This window comes from Gobio gobio, assembly GCF_949357685.1.
Source record: "Gobio gobio genome assembly, chromosome: 15".
NCBI lineage: Eukaryota > Metazoa > Chordata > Actinopteri > Cypriniformes > Gobionidae > Gobio > Gobio gobio.
This window is the reverse complement of record NC_137108.1, coordinates 10,876,853-10,887,286: the sequence shown is the minus strand read 5'-3', so window position 1 is coordinate 10,887,286 and position 10,434 is coordinate 10,876,853. Positions and strand designations below refer to the sequence as shown.

General features: G+C 38.7%; 1 protein-coding gene across 2 annotated transcripts; it reads right to left on the bottom strand.

Moving 5' to 3' along the window:
- Window positions 1-1,010: 1,010 nt before the first annotated feature.
- On the bottom strand, window positions 1,011-5,815 carry irx4a (iroquois homeobox 4a). 2 transcript variants are annotated; one of them, XM_079837939.1, is made up of 5 exons: window positions 4,553-5,815; window positions 3,888-4,127; window positions 3,420-3,526; window positions 2,663-2,982; window positions 1,011-2,205 (listed from the first exon to the last, which is right to left on the bottom strand). In XM_079837939.1, exons 1-5 carry the CDS (start codon window positions 4,595-4,597, stop codon window positions 1,526-1,528), a joined length of 1,392 nt encoding a protein of 463 aa, XP_079694065.1. In that variant the 5' UTR covers window positions 4,598-5,815; the 3' UTR covers window positions 1,011-1,525. The 2 variants fall into 2 exon arrangements, with proteins under 2 accessions (XP_079694065.1, XP_079694064.1); XM_079837938.1 differs by lacking the exon at window positions 4,553-5,815 and having other exon boundaries at window positions 3,888-4,332.
- Between the last annotated feature and the right edge of the window lie 4,619 nt (window positions 5,816-10,434).

Here is a 10,434-nt window from a genome sequence, read left to right as displayed (position 1 = left end):
TGTGAAAAAGGTATGCTCTTTATTGGGATACAACGAAATACAACACCAACACCACCATTTGTTGTGCATTGCGTTCTACAGAAAGAAAAAAAAACACGTTTTTTCAAATGTCTTTGTCCTGGGGATCGTTCAGGAGAAGATCTCAATCGTTTGCCTTTCACGTTGAAATTCATCACTGAAGCCCCTCTCAACGGACCCCCAGTCCTCCAGGGGCCACACTTTCACCATCACTGTCAACTCCTGCCTTTGACTGCGTGTTTTTGCCCTTTTATCTCGACCAACTAATTCTCTTGCCCTTTTCACTTAGAGACGCGCCCCGGTGAAAAAGCCTCCGAGTACAGAGAACCTCTAGAAATTGAGGGGTCTGTGTCAAGATGAACATTTCAAATGATCTCGCCTTCTAACCATATAAACGGCCTGTCTGGATAACTCGGGTCATCTCAAGTGTTGGGTCAGGGTAAAGGATTTGGTGCTTCGATAATATTATCAGAGGGAAAGAGAGTGGAAATCGATAGAGTGAAGTGAATGATGACTGAAAACATCCCAATTACAGGCTGGTTATGGCGGGTTAATGGAGCTCATCCAGCGCTGTCTTATGGCTCCTGAGGGCCTCATCTCTCCCATCAGAGGACGAGAGGGAATGATAAAGAGTTATTGAGGAATTATTACAAAACCAAACACAGTAAACACGAAACAATCACTGCGGAGAACATCATATGCATTATTTAGAGTGGACAGTCGGGCCATTATTGTTATGCCATTACTTTGACCTAATGATGCCAAATTTAAATTTTAAATGACTTTTAGAAAGCTGTGTAGTTTATGATGCCAAATTACGGCAGGACAAAAATCCTTCCATGCATGGTGTGACTTCAACCCTTTAGTGAAAAATACAAATAAAGCTCAAATTATTCAATTTAACCGAGCAGGTAGCTAAATCGTATCGGGAGTAATGCTGCGTGTGTTCAGCACCAGGGACAGCGACTCTGATCGATACACAGAACAAAAGCTTCGAAAAATCGACCGTTTATTGTAGTGAGCAGATTTGAACATTCCCCAGTTTCGAGGAGATCTGTGCATTTGTGCTATACTTTCTTAACAGTGACACTTGTGAGTCGTTGTAACAAGCTCCGAGTTCGTCTAAAAGAATAATCAATAAAAAAACTAGCAACATATGCATGCCAAAGAAACAATAAAAGCCGAAACAAAACTAGGCTGTAAACTTTTTTTTTTCAGTCTTTCATAACATAAATCTCCAGTTAATTTACATAATCTGAACGTGCGTCAACCAAACCAATAAATATATATATAAACCAGTCCCTTCGTGGGACTCTCGCCAGTGAGATGTCAACACAGCAATAAATACATACATTTTCCCATGACAGCGCAATAATTTTAGGTAACAAAACGTATTTGGGCCCATCGATTCACAGTCTGACATTTGTTATCTGTTGCGTCTGTAAACTGAAAATCGTAAACGGCTATTCCAAACAGTCCTCCTCGCTTTTGAGGGTCATTTGGTGTGCTAGGAACAGAATATTTTATTCACCCCCTTTGGAAATGTCATACTGTCCTTACTGGCCTCTTGCTGCTGTGTTTTTATCACATTATTGTTCCCTACGGAGCGTCCAAGGGCTCCAGTCTCTAAGATTGAGCCTTTGGTCGTGGTGGTCCAAGAAACTGTAGTGTTCGTCTGTGCTTGGTTTAAGGAGCTGTGTCTAAACAAGGGGTCGTGAAAAACTCCATCAACCCAGTTTCTGAGAGTCGTAACAGGTGAATCCTGCTGTCTCTCCAGGCCGTTCACAGGTGAGGAGGCGGAGGGTGATGGTTGACATCTAAGCATACATGAGGAGTACTCTGTCGGGTTCAACGAGGTCGCGGTCTGGGCCAGAGACCAGATGCGGGGTTTGCTGTCCAGTAATGGATGGCCCTGCTGCTGGAAACACGTTTTGGCGTGCCGAAGCTCGTGTTCGCAGTCTTCGGATGTGGATTTCAAGCAGCTTTTGGTGAGATCGCGCTCGGCTTCGAGCAGACCGGGAATGGAGAGTTTTGGCGATGGTTCTTTTAGGCGATCATCGGTGGTCGCCATGTGCGTGTTCATGTGAAAGCGGTGTTTGAGTTCACACTCTGAGCTCTCAGACTCGATGGTGTCAAAGTCGTCCAAGTCACTTAACTGAAGTTCTTTGTCTTCTCGACTTTTGCTCTCTGTTAAAAAAAAGTGATGGAAAGTCAATGGAGAGCGAGGAGAACAACACACTATAGCTTATAAATTGCAAAAACACTATATTTTTAACACAAACATCATAAAACAACTGGCTGATGCTTTGATTATTAAATCATTTTTACACTATATTATATTTCATAATAAAATAGTAAGAATGTGATATTTACTAATGAAGTAATTCAATAAACTCTTAGTGTGAAGAACATTTAAAAAAGTTTTCCACTATAAAGAACCTTTTTTTCTTTAAAAGCGATGGCTTAGTAAGACTCTCGACGGACCTTTAAAAGTTTGTGCTGGCCCTTTTCCAGACAGCTCAATGATGGAAAATGTATTAACTTTAAAAATTAAGATAATAATAATAATAGGCCTATAACAATAATAATATATGCAAATAACCGAAAGGACCCATTGATTTGTGAAGAATGTAATGGGGCTGACCGTCATCATTGGTTTCACTTTTGATTTGGTCTTCTTGTGACCCATCTTCATCATCATCATCATCATCGTATTTCTTATCGTCCGAGCCCTTGTTTCTCGGTGGCCATGTCATCTTGTTCTCTTTTTTGAGTCTTCTTCTGGCGTTGGCGAACCAGGTGGACACTTGCGTGAGAGTCATTTTGGTGATGATGGCAAGCATGATCTTCTCTCCTTTGGTGGGATAGGGGTTTTTCCTGTGCTCCTGAAGCCACGCTTTCAACGTGCTCGTCGTCTCGCGAGTGGCGTTCTTTCTTCTGGTTCCTCCTTCCATGGATCCGTATCTGTGATATGCAAGAAAGAAACGTATGCTGTTATGGTAAAAGTTGATGGAAATGTTTTTGCCGTGTGCAACATAGACTTTATGTTTTATGTCGTTTCCATAAGCCCGTTTCTTTTTTTAGAGGCATAATAGAGCGTACAAATTGCTTGATCGAGTGCACACAGAATGCACCGGCCGAGTATCTGGCCATTAAAGCACTTCAGGGGAAACCCTGAAGGGCAAACTGTCAAGTGCATGATATAACATAAAATATGCATTAAAGAAAGTGACCTGAAATTGGTTTATCGAAAAAGATGCATTGTGCGTTTAAGTATAGGATTGCGCTAATTATTCCATCAATATGTTGAACGCGTCCTATGAAATCGATCCAAATGAACTGAGTCCTACACTTGTTAATTGGCAATCAGAAGACTCTTAATGAAGGCCGCTATTCAATACCTGTCATACTGGTACTGTCCCAGGGAGGGATCATATGGGTAATATGCGGCAGCCTGTGTAATTCCCGCATGCGCAGACGCACTTCCATCTTTGGCATCAAATGTTCCCTGAAAATAAACACAAGACCTGTCAGTAATGACATTCATGCGATTAAACTTTACATGCATGATGCTTGTCATGATAACAAGGTTTTTGCACACATTGTTTTCATGTGCAAAATGTGATGCTAATTAGACCTTTATCCAAAAGTCAAACTTGGACCTAATATAATATAGAAATAGAAACTGTAATGCCTCAGTTCTGCAATCCTTTTTTTCATGGGGGAACTACATACAAAGAAATGCAAGTTAACCTTTTTTTCTCAGATATAGAAACACATTTGTTAAACAGAATCACAATGATTTATTGCTAGAAAGTATCCTATGCTTTTATTATAAAGTTTAACTGTACTATACGTTATAAGCTCACCAAAGAGTAGAACGCGGAGGCGTCAGCTCCATAGGTAACATAATTCCCATAGCCCTGGCTGCTCGTGTACGGGTTCCCGTAGACTCCCAGCGCAGCGGCGGAGCTCAGCTCGTGCCTGGCGGTGGCCAACAGTCTGCTCTCATACACGGGACAGTACACGGGCGTCTGCGCGGACGAATCCGAGATGGATCTGGTGCTCGACTCGCAGCAAGATGTCAAAGAGTTGGTGGTCATGAGGAACTGGAATGATTTGGAAATGTCACAGCATAAATAAAACACCACAACCTGCTGGAGGAAGCAATCGAGAAAACGCGTCCAAATGTTTCCAAAAATGCAGTGAAAGTTCATTTTTGGCGGTGCCCACAGTCAGCCCCCACAGGACAACGCATTTTATGGATCATGGCCAAAAAAACAACTGTTGTCCTCCTTCCCCCTGTCATCGCATCTGCACTTTTGCATGTGTCTGTGTCTCGAACGCGTGTTAGTAGATTTGTAAAATGATAAGCGCAGAGGGAAGCCCTGAATTGCATCGCAGAAATCCGATTAAACCTTTATCTTTTGTCTTCATCACACGCATTTAACCCCGCTGCGCGCGTGAGCGCGATTCCCCTTTTGAAGTTCACATTTAAAAAAATCTAAATCAAGGCAACAATAAGTGCTCTTACCTGAGGTGCAGAAGAGTAAGGATATCCGAATTGAGGATAGGACATTGTAGAGTGATCCCCGTTTCCCCGAAAGCAGGCGAGACTGCAGGTCTGCTGTGTTTCACTGTACCGATTGATTGGTAAAGCATAAAGCTGCCGGACGCTTATAGGGCGAAGCGCAATACTACCATGTTTAATTTGCTTAAACGCCTTCCTGAGAATGTTCAATAGATGCCCAGTTTGGATGCTCTCTTCGATCGCTCTATTAAACTTCTACAACACAGCCGCGCACATCGTGAAGCATTTGGCGAGTTGCCGACTTTGATGTCAGAAATACATATTTTGCGTTATAAAAACTAGTATTAAACACGTCAGCCCAGATGCGGGTTGTTTTAAACGCCGGTGGCTCTGACGTCAGAAGAAACCCAGTCAAAATGACCAGACTCTAACTTTAATATGCATTTCTCTGGATAAAAATCCCAACGAGTGACAGGGGGGTGGGGGTGAAATTTTAAGGCACAATGGACTTGTAATTGAGCTTATCAATTAAACTGAGCTTTGAAAAAGAGATTGCAATACTAAAATGTGACAATCAAACCGCATCTTTTGTTATATCTGATATATTTTGCAAGCGCCTTTTTTGATCTCAATTAATCATAATTTCAATACATAATCCGGTGGTTTGCCTGCATTAATAAACAGTTACACTTTTGTTTTACCTGTGAGAAAATTGAGAAAGAAAATTCGATGATGAAGGCTATCATTAGACGTATTTGTGGATTGAAATTGTAGTATGAGCAGTTTCTTTTTCAAACTAACGCGTTTCACAGGCCACTTATGAGATATGAATTAATATTAATATTAATTAATTTTAATATACATGGCCCTAAAGTGCAATATTCCCAGTAGTTCAAGATTTTATAACCGAAATAATAGAAATGATCTCCACTATAAACATGTTTTTCGAGGTTTAAAAGTGTTTCATGTGATATCTATCTATCTATCTATCTATCTATCTATCTATCTATCTATCTATCTATCTATCTATCTATCTATCTATCTATCTATCTATCTATCTATCTATCTATCTATCTATCTATCTATCTATCTATCTATCTATCTATCTATCTATCTATCTATCTATCTATCTATCTATCTATCTATCTATCTATCTATCTATCTATCTATCTATCTATCTATCTATCTATCTATCTATCTATCTATCTATCTATCTGCGCATATATCTGTTCGTGTAAAGGTCTTCCTTTCGCCATTGAGAGTGATGAAAGTGTAGGTGCACCATGGTGTGTTGCTGACTCGCTTAGAGAAGCCCAGGTTTAGACATGTGAGAAGCCCCGGGGTCACAGTCAAATTAATGATGATGTACTTCTCTTTTCCCCAGCTGGAAAACTGCCTGCAAGAAACGAATCTGCCCGCAGTGACAGCTCGATTGCGGGTGATTGATGACTATCTTGAGACCGGCCAACATAATATAATATGGGCCGCATAATTGCTTTCATTTACAGATGAAGGTACTTGTCCTTAAATTGAGTTAGACTTTTATCAGGCAAGTTTTTTTCACCCTTCCTTCTCCGTTGGCATGCACTTGAGTTTGGAAAATAAGTGTTCTGTGAAATTAAATTAGTCAGACAATAAGCGAGCAAATGTCGCCGTGTGTGTGTTAATAGACGTGAGGTCAAGTGACTGACCCAAACTGGCTCAGCATTGAATTTTCATTCATCTACTAAGTGACGATTTGAGCTTTTTTTTCTTCTTATGGACAAAGTTATTAATCTAAGCACAAAGCTATTAATCTAAGTAAACAATGCCTACAGATTATTTGAGAGGATCTCAGTTAAGATTATATAATACACATAGGCTATAGGCTATGTTCACGTTGTACCATGCTCAAAAGCGCGCGCACTTGGAGCTAAATGAGTTCTTTTTTTTCTCCCTGAAAATAACCCGTGACATTTTATCTCAAGTAACATCAACTCTATGATTGATTCCTCCTCACACACACTGCAGTGAAAACAGGTAATGCGTCCGTGAAGTTTGATGGGCAAGTCTACAATAGCTTTCCGTATACATTTACATTACTTTTTTTTTTTTTTTTTTTTTTGCTGGTGTTATTTGGGTCCCTATTAAATATTAAGACGCACTAGTATAAGCTTTTAGAGGATAATGAAGTCTGCGCAAGAGTTCCTGCTCTTGTTTTTCGTTAAAGATTTAAACGAGGCTCGGCTCTTTTGGACAGATGGATAAGATATGACGGGGTGTATTTAATATGGAAATACGCTCAAAACGAAAGCAATGCTTGCAGAGATGCAGTCTGAGGCATTTAAACATGATTTAAGAATAGCTTTGAACAATGAGACAAGTTTAGCCAAATCCAAATATCTGATCGGATAAGCAGGATACTTGTCATGCATAAATTCATGCACTAACGTCTCATCAGCATTATAAGCTGGATGAATCACACCTTGAAAGGACATGGCATCCTTTTGTTGTCTCCGACAAAACCAAGCGCAAATCAATCACCGGACGGCATGTTTCAACACCTCCTCCTCTTTCTCCTCCTCCTCCTCCTCCCTCGTCCAGCTCAGAGAAGTCTGGCTGTACAGGTTTATACATCTCACAGGTACACACATAAGTCATATATACGTCCATTACAACCATTGCAAATTGCTTTAATTGGGGCAAATTAAATACATTACCGAAGAAAATTGTCCAGTTTTAACAAATTGGAGCTACACTGAGAGGTCCTATTTGATTAATACATGATGCTGAAGTTGCACATGAAATCTGTATGTCTAAAGAAAATGTCCCTCCACTAAAAAAACTAAACAAAAGGATGCTTGGGTGATTGTGATTAGTTATATAATTAGATATATGAACTGCTTAATGCTTTTCAAAATGTACCTGTACAAATTGGAATGTTCCTCTGACTCGAATCAGAAGATTTTATCAGAAAGTATGCATGTCTTTTTAAAAATTTTAGTTTAGAAATATGGTTATTATCCAGTAAATGATGTCATTTATTTATTTATTTTGAAAAAATAAAAACGTGAAAACTCATTGCATTCATTCATATTTTATATATGGGGTAAACGATATGCTAAACAGCAGCTAATGCAGCCCTTTTTCATATACAATGCTTAGTGTGTTAGCATATTTATATTTCATATACAATCAGTTCTCAAACAGAACAGAGAGTTAAATAATCAAATAATATTTAGAGGATTTGCCTTCAGCCAGAAGTATACAACACACTAAAGGATTATTTTCTAACATATGAGGAGGTGTGAGGAGATGATTTGTATGGCAGACTGAGGCAGGCTCCACATTCTCCTGTAAGTGCCTTGACAAGTTCATACACTTCTATTTTAAGTCTGTTCCCGGTGAAGCAGATTAGAGCCCTTCTGTTCTGAGCGCAGACATTCAGCTTCATCTAATGCACCAGTTCCCAATGAAATTTAGCCATGCGAGTGAGGTTATTTAGTCGTTATTTTCATGAATTTTATGATGAAAAATAATCAGTCACTGAAATTACAACATTTCCCTCAGCCCAATTTTTAATTGCATGCTTTGTTTTTCTGTCCAATATTGGTCAACCGTAAATAATAGCCGATTTGCAGACAACACTTCAAAGTTGTATTCGGTCTAGGATGAGACAGGTGCATCTGATGATCCAGGAATGACATCATGCCGCGAGCAGCTCCCAGGCTGACTGCAGATAAAGTTCCTGTGCAAGAGAATCAGCTTCTACAGTACATGCATATATCTTAACCTTCCTCTTCTGACCAGAGTCAGGCATGCATTAAATGATTTATGATTTAACTGACGATAAATGCGTTTGTTGTAATCACTGGACTGTATTATTGTCACAGTGCATGGTTGTGTTATTCTCTGAAGAGTATCTGGAGTTCTGTTCTGAAGGTTTTTACCATTTTCCCCTCTATGGGTGACAAATTAGAGAAAACACCATAATAACTGCTGCATTTTCCCCAATGAAGTCCAGTAACGACAGGGAGTGTAAAATTAATCAAGCAACATAAAATGTTGTATACCTTGTTCTGACTCGCAAATAAACCCCAGACGTGTAGGAAATTACAATCAATGAGCATTTTCAAGCTTAAACCACTGCATTTATTTTGCAAACATCTGCAGAACACATCTACAGTAGGTAACAACACAGTAAATGTGCAGCAAAGGCTCATGGGAGTGTGGACTATGGGTTGATATGACTCAAAATGCACTCATTGAGTTTATAATTACCCTTATGAAGGTTTTTGGTTGAGCATTTGCAGTAAAGTTCCATTAGAAATCTAATTAAATGCTTTTTTATGAATATATCAGTGCTTAGGGGTGGGTTAAAGGTCAGGAGCTGCTTGGTCTGACCTGGTTTTAAGGTAAACAACGTAAATGGCATATTGGAAATGTGGATGATCATAAATGCATGATTTGTTTTCTGTTATAATCTATAAAGGTGCAACTAACCCTCACCCAAACCTTATAATAGTACTTAAAAGTATAATTACACTGTAACACAGACTCCTTAAAATAAAGTGTAAGCTAATATCTGTTAACACTTTATTTCAATGGTCCACTTTAGATATTCTACTAACTATAATTAACTTTGCAACTACATGTCAACTAACTCTCACTAAAGCATTAGTAGACTGTTAGTAATAAACAATAGATCAATTAGGTTTACCCACATTCTTTATTTAGCTACTTAAATATCCATTTAACTGCCACAGAAGCACAGACAAACCTAAAAAAAATTAAACATCTTGACTGTTCAAGTGTAATTGCATTATGACTGTTATAGGTTAGGGCTAGGTGTTAGGGTTCAGATAAGTAGAATAACTTTACAAAGTTACAGATGTAGGTACAAAGGTACAGCAGACAGTCTTCTAAAACTCGGAGTTATGATTATACAAAATTACTTTGTAGAATGTCTAAAGTGAACCATCAAAATAAAGTGTAACCAGATATTAGCTTACACTTTATTTTAAGGAGTCCGTGTTACAGTGTAATTATACTTTTAAGTACTATTATAAGGTTTGGGTGAGGGTTAGTTGTATGTAATTATGCACAATTTACAGTTATTAATAATATAGTAACTACATGTATGTGGAACAAGGACACTGTATTACCATATAGTAATACCGTGAGACAGTTATTACTATAAAGTAACTACAAGTATGTGTAACAAGGACACTGGGTAACACTTTATTTTACAGTGTCCTTGTTACACATGTACATAGTAATAACAGTAAATTATGCATAATTACATGCAACTAACCCTCAACCAAACCCTAATCCTACAGTAAGTACATTCATTAAGTTCATTAATATTACTCAGTACTTAAATATATAATTACACTGTAACAATAGCCACGTTTCCATTTCCATTACCCTTCATATTGTGCAAACTGAAATTGAAAATATGCCCAATGGAAACACGTCTATTTTGCAAAAACTCTTAAAAAAAATTAAAATAATAATAATAATTACACTCACATGAGGTTTTTCCAGGCAATTAGAAAAAGGACATTGTCGCAAACCTGCAATGGAAACAGTTTTTTTCGCATTTACCGGTCACCTGGCGTATGTAAAAGTGGATCATTCTTTACAGATGACGCGATATGTTTTGGACAGAAGACGAGACAAGTTCTTTAATAAACTTAGAATTGGAACAGGAATACTGGATTAAACACAGAAATGCCACATTATCATGAAGACCTTGAAGCAGAAATGAGGGAGAAACACACACACACACACACACACACACACACACACACACACACACACACACACACACACACACACACACACACACACACACACACACACACACACACACACACACACACACACACACACACACACACACA